This window comes from Alexandromys fortis, unplaced genomic scaffold, assembly GCF_014885135.2.
Source record: "Alexandromys fortis isolate MF-2015 unplaced genomic scaffold, M_Fortis_MF-2015_v1.1 scaffold_371, whole genome shotgun sequence".
NCBI lineage: Eukaryota > Metazoa > Chordata > Mammalia > Rodentia > Cricetidae > Alexandromys > Alexandromys fortis.
Genome location: NW_026068266.1, coordinates 18,691 through 41,238, shown reverse-complemented (window position 1 = coordinate 41,238; position 22,548 = coordinate 18,691). Strand labels below are relative to the sequence as shown.

Here is a 22,548-nt window from a genome sequence, read left to right as displayed (position 1 = left end):
TTACACAGAGAAACCCTGTCTCAAAAAACAAAAAGTTGTCTCTGTCTTCCACATGCATGCCATGGCAGGTGAATGCAACACACACACCACACACACATACACACACACCACACACACACACACATACACATACACACACCACACACACACCACACACACACACACCACACACACATACACACACACCACACACACATACACACACACCACACACACATACACATACATACACACAACACACACAAGCAACAGAAAACGAGGATCAAAACTCCCAGTGAGACAANACACACACACACCACACACACACATACACACACCACACACACCACACACACATACACACACACCACACACACACATACACATACACACACAACACACACACCACACAACACCACACACACACACCACACACACACACATACACATACACATACACATACACACACACAAAACACACACACACCACACACACACCACACACACATACACACACAACACACACATACACACGCATACACATACACACATACACATACACAACACACACATATACACACAACACACACATACACACACACCACATATACATATACACACACACCACACACACACACAATTCTTTTTAAAATGGACCTCATGTGGCATGTGTTTAGACATCGCAATTGGCACTAGAAGGGGCACTCACTGGTTGTGTGGTAAGCTCCTGGCTGGGGCTTTTCAGAGACCCATTCCTCATTGGTGGAGCTCCTGCTGCCCTGCATAGACTGGCTGGGAAACCTTGGAGCTTTAGTATAGAAGGAAGAGAGGGGAAGAACCCATCCAAGCTCCACAGGTAACTACTTAGAATATCTGTGTGTAAACTATCATCGAGAAGAACAGTTTGTGTTCCCTATAGATTAGTGGACTCAACACTCTTGACTTGAGGTAAAAACAACTTTACCACCTCCTGCAAAAACCTGGATACAGCCATTTACCCCACTACTGTATGCAATGTTGACCCTGCCACTGCCTGCCTCTTTCCTTTAAAAGTGTCTGATGTTCTTCTCCTCAAGGCAGACAACGAGTCTTCCTTATTAAACCCAATTTCTGGAAGAAGAGATGGAGTCCTTCCCAGTGGGAAAGCTAGAGAAAAGATTATCAACATAATTTCAGTAATAGCAATCCTACAGGCAGAAAACCAGTGATTGGGAGCATGAGGGCTGAGGCCAGATCCTAGATGGGCGCTGTTATGAGGCTGGATAACAACTATAGGAACGTTGATAGCTTCTCTGGACCTCAGTTGTCAAGTCTGTACAATGGAATGATAGCCACTGGCCTATGATGCTTCAGTGACCACCTTCCCTGCTACAAGTGTTTAATACATGGTTATCTCTGAATAAAACTGGAATAAATTTGAGGTCCTGTTTCCCTATTCATCCACTTCTGATTCCTGTATTTCAATTTCAAAGACTATAAAATCTTTATACTTTCTTGAAAACTCCAGAAACAACATAAGTAAAGTTTCCACAAATATAGAGTACATTTTACTATAGAATGAGCCTCAACTACCATTTAAATGAAGTGCCAGGGGGTGGAGAGGTGGCTGAGTAGTTAGGAGCTACTGGCTGGTCCAGAGGCCCCAGGGTTAATAGTCAGCACTCACACACTGGTTCACAACTGTCTCTGCCTCCAGTTCCCAAGGACCCAACACCCACTCCTCTGCTTTGATCCACTGAGGATTGCAGTAAATTTATTCTTTCTTCAAAAGTTGCAAAAAAGAAATATGGTGATTTTCTAATTCTATGAAATCTGCATTCATTGGCTGGGTTGCAGTAAAAGATAATTTGCCATCACCAGCTAGGGCCACTTGGTAACCCAGAAGTGGTACAGGAAAGGCACCATTCCCACCACTTGTTAGCTGTTTACAGAGAAAGGGGCTGGTGCCCAGTGTCCTCAAGTCCACTGTGTTTATCTCTGCGGGGGGGGGGGGCACCTTCTATGATGCCCATTACACATCTGCTTACTGTGTTTTAGGCACGCTAGTCCTGTGTCCTCTGGGACTCAACTTGTGTCAATGCAGACCTAAAATTTATGGCAGATGTTGAGGTAGGGGTACAAGTATGGCAGACAACCACACACAACACACACACACACACTCACACACATACACACATGCATAAGCACACTCACACTGTGTGCAAGTGCTTGCACACATACAACGCATGTGCATGAGCCCACAATGCACTCATGCACACACATGTGTACATGCACACACACAAAAATGCACATGTACGCACACATACACATGCATGCATGCACCCACTCACACATACACACATGTGTGCACACTGCCACACACGCAAGTGTTGCACACACACCACACATGCGCACACAGACATGCACACGCACACACATGCATGCATATGCATGCATTCACACACGTATACATGCATATACACACAATTCACACACACACACACATGCACACACACAGGCACAGCATAGAGCTAGAAGAAGAGATAAGCAGAGCAAAGTCTCCCATGAGTCTATCACACGTTGCCCCTTACCTGTATGGCTTTGGAGTCCCGCTGACGAGACTGTCTTCACTGGAGCGTAGGGAATCTTGTGAAAGAGTAGCTCTCTGAATGAGGAAGAGAGCAGGGACTGTCAGAATGTTTGTCTCCCAAAACTAATCTCTAGTTCTGATCAATGTCATATCCCCACTCCTCAGTCCTGCCTACAGCATCCCGCGTGCATCACTTATGGACCCATTCTGCTATCTGAGAGCAGCACAAGGAACTCTTTCAGGATCACTAAAGATTTCAGTGTAACAGTTTTCATGTTCGAGTCTGCTGCACACGTGTTAAAATTGGAACAATGCAGTGACTGGCAAAATTTAAAAGTTAATTAAGTTTTGATTTTGAAAATTAGAATTTATAAGATTTTTCTTTTAGTAGACCAATTTTCCTCTCTTGAGGATTTGTTTGCATTTTTAACTTGGAGAAAACTTTTAAAAAATGTTTAGAGAGGAATTTTAGATATTTTGATCCTTGTGAAATGTACTGTTAGGAAAAAACTTAGTTGCCTTGTATTTCACTTTTCTAAGAAACTTATAAAACTCCTTTTAACCAATTTGTTCTGTACAAAATGTTTCATAGTTATTAAAATTTTATTGGAAGAATATTAACAAAAGTTAGTAATCACCAAAGATAACTCTCTCTCTCTCTCTCTATATATATATATATAGAGAGAGAGAGAGAGAGAGAGTATATATATATATATATATATATATATATATATATAGAGAGAGAGAGAGAGAGAGAGAGAGAGAGAGATTTATTTATGTATTTTATGTATATGAATCAGATCCCATGATAGATGGTAGTGAGCCACTATAGTTCCTGGGAATTGAACTCAAGACCTCTGGAAGAGCAGCAAGTGCTCTTAACCTCTGAGCCATCTCTCCAGACTCCCATATATATTTTGGGTGAGTATTTTTGTTGTTGCTGCTGTGTCTTTGTTTCTTTGAGATGGGGCCTTACCATGTAACTCTGCTGCCCTGGGGCAGGCTATGTAGACCAGATTGACCCTGAGTTCACAGAGATCTGCTTGAGTCTCCTGAGTGCTTGGACTCAATCACACATCCCCTGCGAGCTAGTAAATCATATAAACCAATCCTAGTGTAGCTAAGGCTCCTTAGCTGAGAGCAGGATGTAGCTCAGCCATCAAACACATGCCTGCCATTTTTTTTTTATCACCAAAAGTGAGAGTTCTGGCTTAAAGTTCCACCAAAAAAGTTGCCGTGTAATACTGAAGAAAGAGCTGAAATTTTTGTGCTTCAGTAGCCTCATTTTAGCTGATGTGGTGGTCTTGTGCCTATAATCTCAGAACTTGGAAGTCTAAGACAGAAATATTACTGCAAATTCAAGGCTGGTCTCTTACAGAGTGAGCACAAGGAGAAGAAGAAAGAAAAAAGAAATGAAAGAAGGAAGGGAAGAACGGAGGGAGGGAGGGAGGGAAGGAGGGAGGGAGGGAGGGAGGGAGGGAGGGAGGGAGGGAGGGAGGGAGGAAGGGAGAGGAGGGAGGGGGAGAGAGAGAGAGGGGGGGGAGGGAAGGAGGGGAGGAAGGGGAGGGAAGGAGAAGAGGGGAGAGGGAAGAGAAAGGAAAAGGAAAACAGAGACTTAGACAATATCTAAATAAAACAAAATAAATCTCACAATTGCTGTTACACTAGTGCAATAAGGAAATACAAGAACAGGGGCCTTGGAGATGGCTCAGTGGGTGACGACACTTGTTCTGCTGGCCTGAGTTCAGTCTTCAGAACCTATGTAAAGATGGAGGAGAGGAACAACTCCACGAAGCTGTCCTCCACACGTGCGCCCCTCCTGTACCACACATTTGCATGAGCACAATAATAATAAAGTTTTTAAAAAGTAAATACAGAAACATATTGACAATGTTGAATTTTATCTGAGTCTGTGTCACCCAGCTAACTGCAAATCCCCTGGAAAGGCTCCATCATGACCGTCCTTGCTTCCTTGCCACCTGACAAACCCAAGGTCTTCCTCCTTCCCTGAGATACTATCCCCGCCACTGCGCCCCCCCCCCCCGCCTCTCTGTCATATGAACGACTTTTTTTGCCTGAATGTATGTTTGTGTGTCACATACATGCCTGGTTCCCAATGAGGTCAGAATAAAAAGGCATCAGGCCCCCTGGAACTGGAGCAGCCGATGGCTATGAGCAGCCATGTGGATGCTGGGAATCAAACCCAGGCCCTCTGTAGGAGCAGCAGTGCTCTAAGCCACAGAGCTAGCACTCCATCCCCCAAGACATTCATTAATAAGCATCTCCTTATTGCAAACACCTGAATAAAATCATCCCTTACTAGTTTGGTGTATTCCTATCTATCACAATGATCTTAAATTCCAAGTCTAAATCCCCAAAACAGAGAGAGAGAACAGGAAAGCCTGCTTGCCCTCTCCCCACCTCCACCGCCATCCCCCAGAAAAGCAAACACACAGAGGCAAGGCTAGCTTGTGAGGGCACTTACTATAATGTAGTTGTTCCACGAGCTCTTTAAGTGCAGAAATATGGATGAGGTTTCGGAAATAATATACAGATGAAGCTCTGCCTCCTCCTTCTCTAGACTGGAGCTGCCCTGTGAAGGCGGACCTGGGAGAGAATCTCCTAAGGGCAGGTCATTCCTGCTCCTATCAAGCCTCACAAGGATTTCACTTGGGGAGCCTTTGTGACTTGGAAGCTCCTGCTCTTCTGCGCCTGACGCAAAAGGCGACCAGCAGGCAGCCTGGCCTGTAGATGTCGTAGACTGGCAACTCCTGGAGGGAGTAGGCAAAGGCCGAGTGGCACCGTGGCCAGGAAGGCACACCTGGTTGAGGTCTGAAGGACAGGGAGTTGAGTCCTTGAATGGCGTGCTGCTCTCCTGGTGGGACCTGTGAGCAAAAGAGTATTAAACATGATACTTAGAATTTAACAGTGAGGAACCAAGAGAATCCAGCCGCTGGTTGCAGCAGTCGTGACTCTGAAAGCAACTGTATCACGTCAATGCAATGCGAATCATGAGAGGGGAGGGACCAGACCTCATTTGCTGCTATGGTTTGAATCTGAATTGTCATGTTGAGTGCCTACTCCCCAGCTGTGGCATCATTTTTGAAGGCTGTAGAGCCTTTCGGCCACACGGCCTGGTTGGCAGAAGTAGGTCACAGAGGTAGGGCCTCTGAACGCCATAGGTTGCCTTGGCTCTGGCCGGGTTCTCTGTTCCCTGGTTTACCACAATGCGAACAGGCCCCAAAACACACTGCTACTGCCAAAGAATTTGCCACACCTTTCCCTCCATGGTGGGCCGAAACTTCTAAGACCATGAGGCATAACAAATCCTTTTTCCTTCCGTCATTCCTGTCAAGTATTTTGTCAAAGCAATGGAAATGGTAACCAATTCACTTGCTATTGCTACTGACTAATGGAAACGGTGTGTCTATCTCTTAGTGTGCTCTTTCACTTTAATACATACATACAATACTACCAGGGTCATACTATTGCTGTGAAGAGACACCATGATCACAGCAACTCTTATAAAGGAAAATTTTTAACTGGGATGGCTCATTTACAGTTCTGAGGTTTAGTCCATTATCATCATGGCAGCAAGCAAGGCAGCGTGCAGGCAGACATGGTGCTGGCGAAGGAGCTGAGACTTCTTACATCTTGACTCAGAGGCAACAGGAAGTGGTCTGAGACACTGGGCAGTATTTTGAGCATAGGAGACCTCAAAGCCCCCCTCCACAGTGACACGCTTCCTCAACAAGGCCACACCTCCTCCAACAAGGCCACACCTACTTCAACAAGGCCACACCTACTTCAACAAGGCCACACCTCCTAACAGTGCCACTCCTTTTGGGGGTCATCATCTTTTAAACCACCACACCTACAAAGAAGCCCTTTATTAAATTTCAGTTTTGTTATTATTTTTGTTTTTGAGTCAGGGTCTCACTATGTAGCACTGGTTGGTCTGGAGCTCACTACGTGCCTTGAACTCACTGGGATTCACCTGCTTCTGCACCACCACACCCTGCGCTGGCATTTCTTATGCTGGACAGTCTGGGCCTTCTTGGAGTCTCAATACTTGCACTGAAAGAACTTTTTCATTTTAGTTTAGCCTGACTGTTCTTTCATTATAACATTTAATGGATCCTGTAAGGGAAAAATGCAGAGAGACACAAGGAGGGTTCTCTGTTTTAATGCTTTCTTTAACTCGTGGTCTTCTGGTTCCCAAGTGTTGTCTAACAGTCTCGGTCCCTTCCTCGGAGCCAGTGTCCCACCCTTACCTTCTGCACTCTTGACCCCACCTCAACTTCTGCACTCTGCCACAGAGCAAATAAGCTAGAATCTGAGATGCAGAGTCACAGCATGGAAAGTCATTCTGTGAGGCCCGGGGGCCCGGCTCTCCCACACACAGTGGCATGCTCCCTGCTAAGCACTGGAGGGCGCTGTGTTGGACTATTGTTGTAGGAGGCTGCTTGTTCATTCCCGGCTGCTCAGACTTGAAATAATTACTCAGAAACTATATTATTTGCAATACCGTTTGGCCATAGCTTGGCATATTACTAACTAGCTCTTACATCTAGAATTAACCCATTTCCATTATTTTATATTTTACCATGAGGCTGGCAAGATTCCCCTCTGGCAGTTTCATAGCGTCTCCAACTTTGCCTACTTTCTATCTATCTATCTATCTATCTATCTATCTATCTATCTATCTTCCAGCCTGGCTATATTCTGTTAAGCCATTGGCCAAAAGCAGCTTCTTTATTAACCACTAAAAGCAACACATATACAGAAGAACTTCCCACACCAGACAATCCTATGTGAGGGTTCAGCAGATGCCAGAAGGCAGTGATTTGTGCTAAGTGCCTTGAAACCAAACTCAACCTCACTCAGCATCGGGAGGACAGCCTTCCACTCTGACCCTCCATAGATGCTGTGAAGACCAAAGCAGGCTTTGTTTTCTGTTCTGCTTTCTTTGGTCTATTTCCGCCTTAAAGTTCATCTTTTTCTACTCTGTTCATAAGAATAATTTTACTTCATAGATTAAGGTAGTGGTTGATTCTAGAATCACAAATAAAAGCCAGCTAGATCTTTAAACTTTTGGGGGCTGGGGAGATGGCTCAGTGGTTGTTAAGAGCTACTGTTGCTCTTGCAGTAGACCAGAGATTTGTTCCCAGTACTCACACCGGATGCGTTACAACCACCTGTAATTCCAGCTCAACAATCCTTTTCAACAATGCCTTCTAGTGTCCCCAGGCACCTGCACATACATGGGTATACACACACCAACACATACAAATACAAATAAAAATTTTTATTTAGTAATTTTGGTATTTGACACTTTAATTGGCTCTGAACCCCTAATTTGAAAAGAGGAATGATGGGTGCACCAATTGCAAAGGTTTCGGTAAGGAATAGATATGAAAAGACCTACGAAGTGTTTGAGACACTGGAACTGTAAGTACCAACACTATTAACATCTTCAACTAATGGCTTATGTTTTTATAGTAAGGGTACCTTTCTCTTTTGTACGATTAGAACCTCCAAAAACCTGGAAAGGTACTTTTTAAAATTTGTTCTTAGATTGGGGTCTTTTTCAGGGGTATTTTATCTTAATATCTATTTACACAGGTGTTTTGCCTGCATGTCTATCTGAGCACCACATGTGTGCCGTGTGTAGTCCAGAAGAGGTCATCGGATCCTTTGGAACTGGACTGCCAGACAGTTCTGAGCTGCCATGTGGGAGCTGGGAATGGAACCTGTGTCCTCTATAAGAGCAGCCAGGGCTCTCAACTGCTGAGCCATCTGTCAAGCCCATGTCTTAGGTGAATTTTAAACAAACAGCATCCATTCTTATCTGTACGGCACTATTGACTGTTCTAAGTTCCAGCCACTGGCTCACTCTCCGCACCTCAACATCTGTGGCTACAGCTGAAATGTCACTTGTCTAAAATTTAGGCAGCAGCTGCTTTAACTCAATAACAACATCTACATGGCGGTTATGAAACAGTCACAAAGTTTCTCTTGGGCAACACTGTAGCACGGTGAATACTGAGGTGTGCATAAGGCATTGAGTTTCAGAGTGAGGTTTAAGCAGCTGCCGGGAACATGCACCGAGATGAGCAAACACTGCTGAGGGCTTGGCATTCCCATAGTGACCGGATTCCAACGCTTACTGAGTCTTTGTCTCCTGAATTTATGCACTGCCATAAATACTATGGAAATTCAGTGTGTATGAAAGTGGGGGGGGGGGAGCACTAGCCTTCTCCAAAATGCCTGCCATCACTGGGAATTGTTAGAATAAAGAAAAGGAACTATGACAGTCGAGAAGGAAGGAAGACGATGTGGTCATCCTTTCTACTGTTCCCATTCCTGTTTTTACTTATGTATGTGTACATACACATGTGTGCAGGTCCCCACAGAGGCCCCAGGGTGGTACTGGAACCACGGGAGCTGGAGTGCCAGGTGGTTGAGGGTCACCCAACATCAATGCTGGAAACCAAACTCAAGTTTTCTGCAAGAGCAGCAAGCCTTCTCACCCACTGAGCCATTTTTCCAGCCCCTCTATCTTTGTTTATTTTAGTGAGCTCTGCCCTGTCACATTATTTCCTTCTTTCTTGCTTTGTAGTATTTGTTCAGTTAAAGGAGGATGTGCTTGCAATGGAGTCTTGGGGAGGAAATATGAATACAGTCGAAGGATGCCAGAACATCTCTGTCCTCATGGGGTTTGAGCCCTGGATGTCAAGTTCCTCTGTGGAGCTGCAATGTCAAGACGCCCCATCTATGGGAGACATACAGTCACTTAAGTCTGAAGGACACATCCAAAGCCTGTGTGTGAGAAACCCACAGACTATATTGTCGCTACTACATCACATGAGATCATGTGCCACCCATCATACTTTCCACATTTAGGGAACCTGCCTTTAAATGTGTGGGCCACGTGATGCAATTCACATGCCTTCTTCTTACAGATACTGCACGGACTTGCTGCAATGGCATCTCTAGAAACGGCAACCGGGAGGGTGAGTGCTCTAAACTAAGCTGCTAAACAAGCCAAAATTCCACTAACAATGGGAGAGCTTGGTTTTCATCCCCGACTCCCAGGTTTACAGAACTCTTCACCAGGCCAGAAGACATTTCTCCAAAAACAAAAGGGGGGGGGGGCAAGGAGATGGCGCAGGAAGGTAAGAATGCTTGCTGCACACACATGGGAGGTGGAGGAACAGGAGGATCCCCAGAACCTCAGAAGGTGGGAGACAGGGACAGGAGGATCCCCAGAACCTCAGGAGCAGGGGACAGAGACAGGACGATCCCCAGAACCTCAGGAGGTGGGGGACAGGGACAGGAGGATCCCTAAGGCTTGCAGGCTAGCTGTGCAAGACCCTGTTTCAGAGGGGGACATCTGACATCATCCTCTGGCCTCCACACATGCAAGGGCACACTCCCACAAAAACATACACTTGCTCATACACAAGTATAAACTTTTTTTAAAAAACTAAGATAACTCCCTGTGCTTTATTTCATAAGATCTACAAAAACATGGAAATATCCACTAACGAAGTCATCCTAAGGAGAGAGAAACCTAAACACTCATGGTCAGAGATCAGTCAGTTTTCCATCCCCTAGGCCTTGAAAGCCCATTGTTTATTGCTGTCCCGAAGCGATGGCATTTCTCTAAGTCTGATGTCCCAAGATAGCAGCGTCCTTCTGACTGGCAGCTTCTCATAATTAGGCTTCGGCCTGCTTCTAAGAGGCGCTGAGAAGCTCTGCACCTGCGCATATCCTTCGGCCCTCTAATTAGTGTTTCCACCCAGCCTGCCTTTCGCTCAGGCTCCCGGTTCTGATGTCTAATTACGGAGCCGACACTGCGAGAACACGCTCAGAACAGAGACAACTCTGTCTGTCCCCACGCCCTTTATGTAGAGACTCCCGATTCCACGTGTCAACACACAAGCTGTCGTGTTTCCAGAGCCTCTGGTCCCCACACCAGGCTGGGTATTTTCAGTCAGCTGCCCCGGTGCGATAGTTACAAACCTTCCCTAGGATTTTTTTTTAAATATTTATTTATTTATTATGTATACAATATTCTGTCTGTGTGTATGCGTGCAGGCCAGAAGAGGGCACCAGACCTCATTACAGATGGTTGTGAGCCACCATGTGGTTGCCGGGAATTGAACTCAGGACCTTTGGAAGAGCAGACAATGCTCTTAACCACTGAGCCATCTCTCCAGCACCCCTTCCCTAGGATTTTAATTCAAAATGAAAATCGGCTTCTGTCCAGTAGCAGGAGTTGGACAATGTGAGTTTCAAACGTGGCTGCCCCAGGAAGGATACAGGATTCAGGGAGAGAAAAGGAAGCTGTCTGACAAACATCAGAGCAGAGTCCTGTGCCCCACACACCCAGAGCCACCTGGGCCAACCCATGGCTCTTTCCTCTCCTTTCCTGTATCACTCATGTTCAATTCTAGCCCTGGCTGATTGTGCTCAGCACTGTTCATCTAACAGAGAACACGAAGACAATAACTAGGCTGTGTGTGACTAGAGCAACAGACGAGAGAAGGCTACCCCTGTGAACGAGTGTGGAACTCTCCAAGTCACCCTGCTATTTCAACAAACTCCTTTGTAAAGTCTAAGCTCTAAGTGCCAGTCTCAACAGGTTCTCTCTTCAGTGTCTAGACCATGCTAACCATTCGTCATTCTACCTTCTTTTGTTTCTGCGTTTTTGAAACAGAGGTTTCTTTGTGTCGCTCTGGCTGTCCTGAAACTCTGTAGACCAGGCTGGCCTCGAACTCACAGAGATCCACCTGTCTCTGCCTCCCAAGTGCTAGGGTTAAAGGTGTGCGCTGCTACCTCCCAGCCCAGCCATTCATCATTCTCAATGGGGGAAACGACAAGAGTATTTGTCAGAAATTTGGGGACTAGCATAAGCCAAAATGTGCTATGGTGACGGTTGACGCTAAAAGCACGTCAATGGCTTTGGCCATACCTGCTTCTCCCTGCATCTTTTCAAGCCTTGAAGTCACGCTCAAATGTTCATTTGGTTCCTTGCTTCCACCATGAGCTCAGCAACCACGGCCTTCACAGCGACAGTGCAAGCTCACACCACATGGCATAGGTCAAATCAATTCCCGCAAACCACTTAGTCTGGCTAAGCCTTATGTATGGAGCACAATCACGCACTCGAGAAACATTAAGCACCTTCTGCTGGGGGCTGTAGCTTGGTGACAGAGGACTTGCTTAAGAACGAGTACGAGCCTGGGTGTGATGCCGGGCACCACCACAGAGAGACAAAAGCGCTGTATGGTAGGCATGTAGCCAACACAGTATGATTTCAGCAAACAAGAGCAAGCGGTCTGCCCTGGGGAGCTGTCAGTCTAGAGGGAAGACAGGCAAGGCACAACAGCGTGTGATTGTAACTGACAGAATAAACTCAGATAAAGGGAACCTGTGCATGTTTGGGTTTTTGTTTGTTTTGTTTCTCCTGTTTGTTTTGTTGACAGTATGTTTGAACCAAGTTATCAGACAAGATTTTTTCTGAGATTGCAGTATTTGTTTTTGTTTTTATTTTTTGAGAGAAGGTTTCTCAGTAGCTATGGAGCCAGTCCTGGAAGTCATTCTGTAGACTGGGCTGGCCTCGAACTCACAGAGATCAGCCTGCCTCTGCCTCCTGAGTGCTGGGATTAAAGGTATGCACCACCACCACCTGGCAGGGGTTAAACCAGGACCTGAGGCATGAGGAAGGGAACGCGTGGAGCAGGAGGTGTGTGTTGCCCCTGAACCTGTTGAAGAAGTGACAAAGGACAAAGCTGCAATAGGCAGAGAGTTCAGGGACATCTACTCAGTAGAAGGTTTTGTTTCCTGTGCAGTGGGTGGAAGCCACCAAAGGATTTTATTCAAGAAACGGATGTTGTGGGGTTGGAGAGATGGCTCAGAGGTTAAGAGCATTGCCTGCTCTTCCAAAGGTCCTGAGTTCAATTCCCAGCAACCACATGGTGGCTCAAAAAAACCCATCTGTAAAGGAGTCTGGTGCCCTCTTCTGGCCTGCAGGCATTACACACAGACAGAATATTGTATATATAATAAATAAATACATATTTAAAAAAAAGAAACGAATGTTGTGAAAAGGTCACTTGGGCTTTGGGCAGGCAAAGGGGGTGTTACCAGGAATGGAGTTGGGATGGTCACAGGTTCGGTAGTGCTGGTGGGAGATGCCCAGGCTCATCCCAGGGTGTCTACAGTGAGGAAAGAGAAGCTGGTGCCGAGGGGTATGGCTCAGTGCTTGTGTGTTTATCTGTCTGGCACCCTCGGGGGAGCGGGGTGGGCATCAGAAGGAGAGGGAGAATGGGGGGGGGGTGCACAGTCAAGAAGACCGACATAACTGTGGATACACAGCACAGTAACCAGCCTTGGTGACTCACTGACAGAATACCTCAGGAAGTCAGCAAAAGCAGACTGCTGAGCCCCACAGCCAAAGCAGAGGATTCAGTAGCCTGGGATGGAGACTAAGGTACACAGCCAGGCTTAGAAAATTACAGGGTTTTGCTCTTATTCCAGGTCAGCTTTGTTTGACACTCCAGCTGACCCAGGCCATCTCCTCACATGGCCTGGCCAAGCACACACTAGGTAAACAGCAATGCCACCTTGGGAAGGTTAGTCCCAGATTCCGACATACTAATGACCAAGCCAACCTCAACAGCAGGGCTCAGCAGGAGTGCTTCAGGGAAACCAGCTCTTCAATTCGACTGGCAAACCCTGCCCTTGCCCTGGATGCTTAGCACCATCATCAGGACAATATATGCCCTGTGGACTTTTTGTAACAGACGAAACAGCATTGGTGACTGGGGGCCTTCTGCACTTCAGGGTGGTCTTCATTAACATGCAATCGGAACACTGACTCAACCTGGAGAGGCAGGCCTCCCAAGCAGATGTCAGCGGAGTGGGTATCAACACACCCTCACTGCCTAGGTGTCCAACAGTCCTCCCTGGCTGAGCCAGGGCAAATAAACACACAGCTGCTGCCCCAGAGATCCACTGTGGTGTCCACAAAAGCCTACACACTCTCTGTAAGGACAGCAAGAATGTTTAGCAAGAAAGGCTAGGAAGAGGACACAGTGCTGTCACGAATCTTTCTTGTTGGACTTTCTTGGATGGCCAGTCCCCAAACAATGACATGGAGACTTCTTATTAATTATGAGAGCTTGGCTTTTATCTTAGGCTTGTTCCCAGTTAGGTCTTATAACTTAAATTAACCTGTTTCTATTCATCTACATTCTGCCATGTGGCTTTTTAACTCTCCTTTATTCTGTATGTCTGACTTCTTCAGTGTCTCATGGGCATGTCCCACATGCCTGGACTCTAACTCAGAGTTCCCTCTCCCCAGAAGTCCTGCCTCTTCTCTCCCGCCTAGTTATTGGTTGTTCAGCCTTTTTGTTTGTTTATTTGATTTTTGTTTTTCGAGACAGTGTTTCTCTGTAGTTTTTGGAGTCTGTCCTGGAACTAGCTCTTGTAGACCAGGCTGGCCTCAAACTCATGGAGATCCGCCTGCCTCTGCCTCCCGAGTGTTGGAACTAAAGGCGTGCACCACCACCCATAAGCTCTTCAGCTTTTTCACTAAACCAATCACAAGAACACATCTTCACACAGTGTAAACAAATATTCTGCAACACAGGCAGGGTGGAGAAAGAGAAACAACCACTTGACAAGTTTGTTCCAGACCTTGGAGTAGTTCACAGAAAATATTTGGCAAAGACTCTAGTTCTCACCATGATGAGGGAGCACTGATGGCAGGGAGTGCACAGAGTCTGAGGAACTGGCTGTGCACACTGGGTGGCTCCCATATGACATTAGATGGTACTCCACAAACTGCCACTCACGCCCCGTGGGAAACCAGGAGGATGGGATTCAGCTGCACAGGCTGGTGTCCCTGCCCCAACACCACCATTTTAAAGAAACCTTGGCAACTGTTGTGAGCTGGATTGCAGGGCTAAACAGAACACCTGTTTTGCCTGAGCCAGTTGAGTTTTTCTTAAGTTTTAACTTCAAATAGAGTTGGAACTGGAACCTCAAAAGCCTGGAGCAAGCTGACAGGAACAGAGACTCTTACACTGTAATCCAACACCTTCATGAAAATTACAGTCACTGTAGACAACATTTTTTGTCCAAAATGGTTGGTTGGTGATGTGGGATGTCCTTCCATATATGTGTTGTTTTATTGGTTGATGAATAAGCTGTTTCAGCCTATGGCAGGGCAGAATAAAGTCAGGCAGGAAATCTGAACAGAGATATAGAGTGGGCGGAGTCAAAGAGAAGCCGTGTAGCTGCTGAAGGAGAAGAATATCAGAACCTTGCCACCAGTAAAAGTCACAGCTTTGTGGCTACACAGATTAATTGGAAATGGGTTAATTTAAGATGAAAGAGCTACCCAATAAGAAGTAAGCTAATAGGCCAAGCAGTGTTGTAATTAATATAGTCTCTGTGTGATTACTTGGGTCTTAGCGGCTGGAAAAGAAAGAACAGTCTCCATTTACAGGTTGGAATAAAACTAACGGTTGGAAGATTTGGGTTTTTTGGTTTTTTTTTTCCCCCAGTTTCTGTTTGTTTTGTTTTGGATTGTTTGTTTGTTTGTTTTTTTTTTTTTGCTTGTTTTCTTTTTCAGTTCTGGATATTAAACCCACAGCTAGGCAAGTGCTTGACCAGCTGTCCTACATCCCATCCCCAAAGCAACACCCCCCCCCCGTGCTTTCTTTTTTGAGACAGTGTCTCACCAGGTAGTCTGACTGGTCCAAATCTCACTCTGTAGACCAGGCTGGCCTCAGACTCACAGAGATCCACCTGCCTCTGCCTCCCAAGTGCTGGGATTAAAGGCGTGTGCTGCCACACTGGCCAAGTAACTTTTTTAAAACTTTACTATTTTATGTGTGGGTGTTTTGCCTACATGTGTGTCTGTGCGCTATGTGTGTTATCCCTAGTTCCATAGTGAGTTAGAGGCTAGCCTAGGCTATCTAAGACCCTGTCTCAAAAAGAAAAAGCAAAACCAAGAAATGTTACAAGTCCTAACATTTTGCTCTACAAAGAGTACAAGGTTAATAATTATTTTTAATTCAACTTTAATTTATTAATGTGATATTGTGGTATGTATATATTCCATGAAAATGAAAAATATAATATCATATTATGTCATTTTAATTAACTGGATTTTAATTTGGAAAAGTTTTTCAAAATAATTTTTTATTGCTACATACATGATATACACAGAATGAATCTAAAGCAAGTAGTAGACAAATGTATTTTTTTAAATTGAGGGCCAGTGAAATGGCTCAGCAGATGAAGTACCAAGTACCAGTGCAGATGACCTAAATTTAATCCCTAGAACCCACAATGTACCCTCTGGCCTCCACGTGCACACTGTGGTGCATTCTCATGCATACTCATATGCACACATTTGCACATACACACTCACATGCACACACTTGCATGCACACACTCGTGTGCACACACAGGTACACACACCACACATACAATATGTAAAAACATATTTTTAAAACAAACCAAACTGCAACATAAATTTTGATCAGCAAGATAAAATAATCTTACCTGAGAGAGGATTTGTTCGGACTCCTAGGATCTTTTCTTCTCCAAAAAGTAGGTCCATTATTATCTTGCTTGACTTAAAAACAAAAAAGTGATGTGGTCATTAACTAATGATGTGAGTTTTTGAGGACCTAATGTCATCAAGGGTAGTCACACAGCAGTCCAGCGCCACTGTCACTGCCTCTTTCTGTCAGCTTGAAGTCTTCATTTGTAATGGGGACCCGGAAGTGAAGTAGGTCTTGGTCTGCTTCTGTGGTGGTGGAATGTCTGATCTCCTAGACACCACATACTCGAGGCTGCAGGTACAGGCAAGAATGACAAAATCCTGAAGCCATCCCACTCTCCAGAGAGCAATGGCTCAGACACCAAGTCTTTGGTCAGCCAGCCCAGTGGATTCTGGAGAGAATGTTCATAGTGCTACCCAGCTGAAAACATTTTTCAGGGGGCTGGGAGATGGCTCAGTCAGAAAGGCGCCTGTTCCACAAAAACCTGATAGGAACCCCCAGCACCCTTGTAAAAGCTGGGGTTATGGGGGCTGGAAAGATGGCTTAAGAGCACTGGCTGTTCTTCCAGAGGTCCTGAGTTCAATTCCCAGCAACCACATGGTGGTTCACAACCATCCATATAATGAGATCTGGTGCCCTCTTCTGCCCTGCAGGCAATACATGCAGACAGACACTGTATATACAATAAATAAATAAATAAATCTAAAAAAAAAAAGCTGGGTGGTGGTGCCGCACGCCTCTAATCCTAGCACTCAGGAGGGAGGCAGAGACAGGCGGATCTCTGTGAGTTTGAGGCCAGCCTGTTCTACAAGAGCTAGTTCCAAAGCTACAGAGAAACCCTGTCTCGAAAAAACAAAACAAACAAAAAGGTTGGGGTTATGGCATCTGTCTGTGGCCCCAGCACTGGGATGGGAGTTGTGAGCAGGATCCCTGGAGCCCATCGGCTAGGCAGCTTAGCTCCACAGGTGAACTCCAGGTTCAGTAAGAGACACTGTCTCGAAAAATCAAAAAAAAAAAAAAAAAAAAAAAGAAAAAAGAAAAATAAGCTGGAGAGAAACCAAGGAAGACACCGGATATAGATCTCTGGCCTCAACACAGAAGCATGTACATATACCCCATACACAGACTTGTACAAAAAGTCCCAACACATGTACACTAAAGACACTCTTTAGAAGGAACTTTGCAATGGCTAGTTTTGACTGTCAAGTTGACACATATAGAATCACCTAGAGGAAAGTCTCAGTGAGGGGCTTTTTAGGTCAAGCTGGCCTGTAAGAATGTCCTAGGAAATTGTCTTGTTACTGTACCTGAAGTGGGAAGACACTCCCTGTAGTCAGATGCTTCCCTGCTGCCTTCCTGTTCACAATACCTGGCAGTTGCTTCCCAGATAAATGACTCAGAAGCGTAATATAAATTATAAATGCTCAGCCAATAGCTCAGGCTTAGTACTAATTAGCTCTGAACCCATATTTCTTATTTACTCTCTGCCATGTGGTAGTACCTTTATTAGCATGACACATTCATCTCTTGCTCCCTCTGTGTCTGCTGGCAACTCCTCTCATTTCATCCTTCTCTTTCCCATCATCCTTAGTTTGGTTGCCCCACCTATACTTCCTGCCTTGGCTGCAGGCCAATCAGTGTTTTATTAAATCAATTCAAGTGACAAATCTTCACAGCGTACAAGAGGATCATTCCACAGCAGGTTCCACTGTGGGCAGTATCAATCCCTAATTTGGGTCCTAGACTTAAAAACAGAAAAACCAATCCAGGCATGGGCTGCATGCACCTACCTTCTCTCTGCTCTTGCCTGTGGCTATGACTATCTGCTTTCCCACAGTGATGGACTGTAACCTGGAACTGTAAGACAAATGAGCCCTTCCCCTTAAGCACCTCCTGTCATTTTATGTTATCACAGAAACCAGAGCAGACTGTAGAGCAGCAAATGTGCTTTCTCTGTTGCAAGAGGAAGAAATTCTCTTCCTGTGAAGATGTTTGAGCAGAATTATGTGAAAACTCCCATCAACCTGACCCTCCCCAGAACCTTGTTCTAGCTCTAGATCTTCTCTACCTCATTAGCTTTAGGAAATGTTCTATGTTTTAACTTACATATACATATGTGCATATACGTGTGCATGTGTGCATGTATGTGACTTTTGGGTCCATTTCTTTGGTCTTATTTTACTGTGTAGCCTTGCTGGCTTTGAACTTGCTATGTAGACCAGGCTGACTTTGAACTTGCTATGTAGACAAAGCTGACTTTGAACTTTCTATGTAGACCAGGCTGACTTTGAACTTGCTATGTAGACCAGGCTGGCCTTGAACTTGCATTGATCCTCCTGCCTCTGCCTCCCAAGTGCTGGGTCACAGACATGTGCTACCACACTGGCTGCATTTTCCCTTCTTCCTTCCTTCCTTCCTTCCTTCCTTCCTTCCTTCCTTCCTTCCTTCCTTCCTTTTTTTTTTGTTTCTGTTTTGTTTTGTTGTTTGCTTTTGGTTTTATTTTCTTTTTTAAAAACTAATTTATTCAAATTTCTTCTTTGGACATTGGTATGAAGATGTCATATCTCTTAGAACTGGAGTTATAGACAGTTGTAAGCTGCCATGTGGGTGCTAGGAATTGAACCCAGGTCCTCTGGAAGAGCAGTCAGTGCTCTTAACTACTGAGCCACCTCTCCAGCCCATGCTTTTGTTTTTGAGACAAAGTTTCATATAGATGAGGCCTGCCTCAAGGTCACTATGCAGACAAGGGTGACAGTTAACTCCTGACCCTCCTGCCTCCACCCCCAGGTGCTCGGATCACAAGCAAGTGCCACACACCATGTTCCGTTCCATTTTCTTACATCATATTTCACTCTGTTTTGGAAGTTAGTCTGGATTTTTTTTGAAGTCTCTATGATGTCATCTGTGGTTCTAGAGCTATGACAGAGACCACTAGTCACATGAAGCTGCTTAAACCAAAATTGAAACTTATAGCATTCATGTTTGATGGCCGAATGTGTTAGACATAATTCAACTTGATGTAAAATAGGTCAATGATGGTAGTAAGTGTGCTGGTGCTATACTAGAATGTACCTGAAACTAAGTAATCTTGGTCCATTCTCTTCCCAGAACTTCAGAAGAGTTCATCCTCACCACTCTGTTGCCAGGGGTTTTGTTCCTGTGAGTTTGCTATAGCTCGGGCTGCAATGTCTACCAAGGGCTTACTCCCAAGCCCACATCACCACTGGAAGGTGGTAGAATGTTCACAAAATGGGGACTGGGAAGAAATTGGAACTGAACCCCTTCCTCCCTTGCTCTGCCTTTCTGAACTGACCTGAACTTGTTCTACCATGCTCCCTTCCACCCTGTGTTGCCATGCCAAGGCCCAAAACACCAGGATGTGCTGACCATGAACTGAAAGTGTGTACCTAACTGCCTTCCCGTTGGGTTCCTTTATCTCAGATGCTGGCTCAGTAAAGCAAAGTTGGTGAGCCACGTTTAATAGCCACTCCGCATCTAAACACAGAAAATCCAAAATGCTGTGGCCCACATAAGAATACATGCATGTTCATGAGAGGGAAAAAAAAAACTGCTTTTTCTCTATAGCCCTTGAAAAAGCTGGACCTAACAACTGTATCTGTTGATTTAAACCAAGTATTTTTACTGCAGATGATCTGGACTCTGAGTTTCCTCTGTTCAGATATTCAAGGTGACTGGAGAGTGGACGACTTTGCCACACGATAAAAATATTCCCTGGGCTTTCACCCATGAGGTTAGCAGTCAGTGCTAATAATTGTCTTTATTTAACTACTCAGTAGTTAATGCTTGCTGCTTCTCTTGGCATGACATCATCCTTAACATTAAAGACTATGGTAATAGCTATTTTCACACAGCTGGTCAGACAGGCATGAGTCCACCCCTTCCTGTAGGACCACATAACAGAGCAGCTAAGAGGTAAACCACGGGGTCCTACAGGAGGTAAACCACAGGGTCCTACGGGAGATGAGCCATGGGGTCTTACAGGGGCTAAACCTTGGGGTCCTACAGGAGGTGAACCACAGGGTCCTACATATATAGGAATACCCTAGTCAAACAGTGTGCAAGACAACATAAAACATAAAACATTCAACATCATCATGATGGGAAGAATGAATGCTCTTATCTTATAATGTGTATCGTTTTTTCTTGTGGTGGTGGTAGGATTGTGTTTCAAAGAACATCTGCACAAACATGTCAGATGGGGCCAGGAATGGTGGTGCGCCTCAGAAGGCAGAGGCAGGTAGATCTCTGTGCATTCAAGGCCAGCATGCAGAAAAATGTGTCTGATAATATCTCTGGGGTGAAGGTAAAGAGCAGACAGAAGGGACTCTGCGACTAGTCACAAATATGTACACAACAACATAATTTCTTCACTGTTTAATATCGTTTGCAAAGTTTCTAGCCACTGCAATTTCACAAACTTCAACCCAATTCAGTATGTTCTTTTAATATATTTTCATGGTCCTATCCATGTTGAAAAGGAGCCAAGGAAACTAGGCTTGCAGGCAGGTTGAATATGCATTTAAGGCAAGCAACGCCAGTTCGCTACCCTAATTAGTGCAACAAGAGATTTGGTGAGCAACCAGGGATTTCATAACCCTGCTAATTGTGCCCGGGACAAACAGTTTCCATGCTGGAGGTACCCATGTGCAGAGGTGCTTGTCCATTAAAGGGGAAAAACATGACACGACTTCCTTCCACTGGGTGGCTGACTCTGGAAGGCTCTCGTTCTGACTTGGAGTCTAGCAGACAGTAAATGGGTGCTCAAAGAAGGGGTTACCCACGGGCCACCTCAGACTGTCACTTCCCAGTTCCCATTTTTTGCTAAGGATGCAGTCATTTTGATTGTTTGCTTGTTTATTTGTTTATGTGCATAAGTGCATTGCACCACCTCTGTGTCTGGTGCCCATGGAGGTCAGAGGAGGGCATCGAATCTCTTGGAACCAGAGTTATGGATGGCTGTGAGCCCCCTGTGGGTGCTGGGATCTGAACCGAGCTCCTCTGTAAGAACAGCAAGTTCTCTCAACCACAAACCCGAGCTATGCAGAAAAAAAGAAAAAAAAAAAAAAACCTATCTCAAAAGTAAGAATCCCAGAACCCTGCATCCTCTATCCATGGTCACTCTGTGAGCCTCATTTGAGTCCCCATCCTCCATATTCCCCAGGTAATGTGTGACCACCGCAGCATTCCTTAGGAAGAACCCTGTTTGGCCAGATTAGCTGAGCACCCATGACTTGATGCTGCTTCTTAGTTTTCTATCCAGTGGCCCCGTCCTGCTTCCTGGTTATCCCCCTTGCCCACACCACAGTCATTCCCCATCCCGGATACTAAGATCTCTGTTTCCAAGGGTCTAATACAGCTCATTCTACAAATTTAACTACAGCCAGGGATGCAGCAACAGCATTTTTTCTCTTTTGTTTTTCTACTTCTTTTCCTAGATAGGAGCTTGGCTTGAGTTCACAATCGACCTGCCTCAGCCTTCCAAGTACTGACTGAGATTGCAGGTGTGTGCCACCACATCCAGTTCCAAATTTTTTTTTGAAGAACAAATGTTTTTAAATGATCATCCCTTCCTAGTAGGAGGCCCAAGGCTCAAAGGCGGCCAATGGATACTCTAGACCCGGGTGCATGAGCCTTCTCTTTACCCGATATACTTCTTCACTAGAAAAACAAATTCTTTTAATCCATGGGTGTTAAAAGGTAGGGGAACCTTGTCTCAAAAAAAAAAAGGCAGCTGAGTTTTTCTAACATCATGTACTACATACCTTTCCTGTCAGCCTTGCTGTGGTGAAGGGAAGATAGGAATTTCCTGACACCTTTGGATTTTCCGCACGCTTTTTTCAAAACGGTTGACGAATAGACAATACGAATATGCTGGTTGATCTCTCTATCAGGTGAATTCAAAAATTCTGGGTAATCGTCGATCTGAAAAAGAATTTGCTCTTATTGAACAGAACACCTACGTATTTGGGGAAAATAAATCCTGTACACTAAGGGCGAGTTTCATGTGAGTTGTTTCCATAATTTTCCACTGGGGTCAGACAGAAAGTGATGCAAAAAGACATCCAATATGTTCTTCTGTCCTCTCTGTGCACACACAGGTCCATGCACTCAGCACACGTGCACAAACACACATGCATGCATATACACAAATATGCATGCACGCACAGGTTCATGCACTCAACACCCATGCACACAAACACACACATATTTATTTGTATTAAGTATTTTTTAATGTATCTAGGGGCTAGAAAAATGGGTCAGTGCTTAAGAATGTCTGAGACTTACAGAAATCTAAGTTTGGTTCCCAGCACCCACACTGGAAGCTGGCAACTGCCTATAACACCAGCTCCAAGAAATCTGACACCCTCTTCTGGTCTTCTGGGGACTCTC

At 45.1% G+C, this 22,548-nt stretch overlaps 1 protein-coding gene across 1 annotated transcript in view; it reads right to left on the bottom strand.

Annotated features, from left to right (window-relative positions):
- Positions 1-22,548, bottom strand: part of CUNH12orf56 (chromosome unknown C12orf56 homolog) — a 50,575-nt gene that overhangs the window by 23,991 nt on the left and 4,036 nt on the right. The window contains exons 2-5 of the mRNA XM_050131870.1: positions 21,921-22,080; positions 16,136-16,208; positions 5,034-5,433; positions 2,550-2,623 (exon numbers count right to left, since the gene is read on the bottom strand). Of these exons, the coding sequence (XP_049987827.1) occupies positions 2,550-2,623; positions 5,034-5,433; positions 16,136-16,208; positions 21,921-22,080 (707 nt within the window). The remainder of the gene's footprint in view (positions 1-2,549; positions 2,624-5,033; positions 5,434-16,135; positions 16,209-21,920; positions 22,081-22,548) is intronic.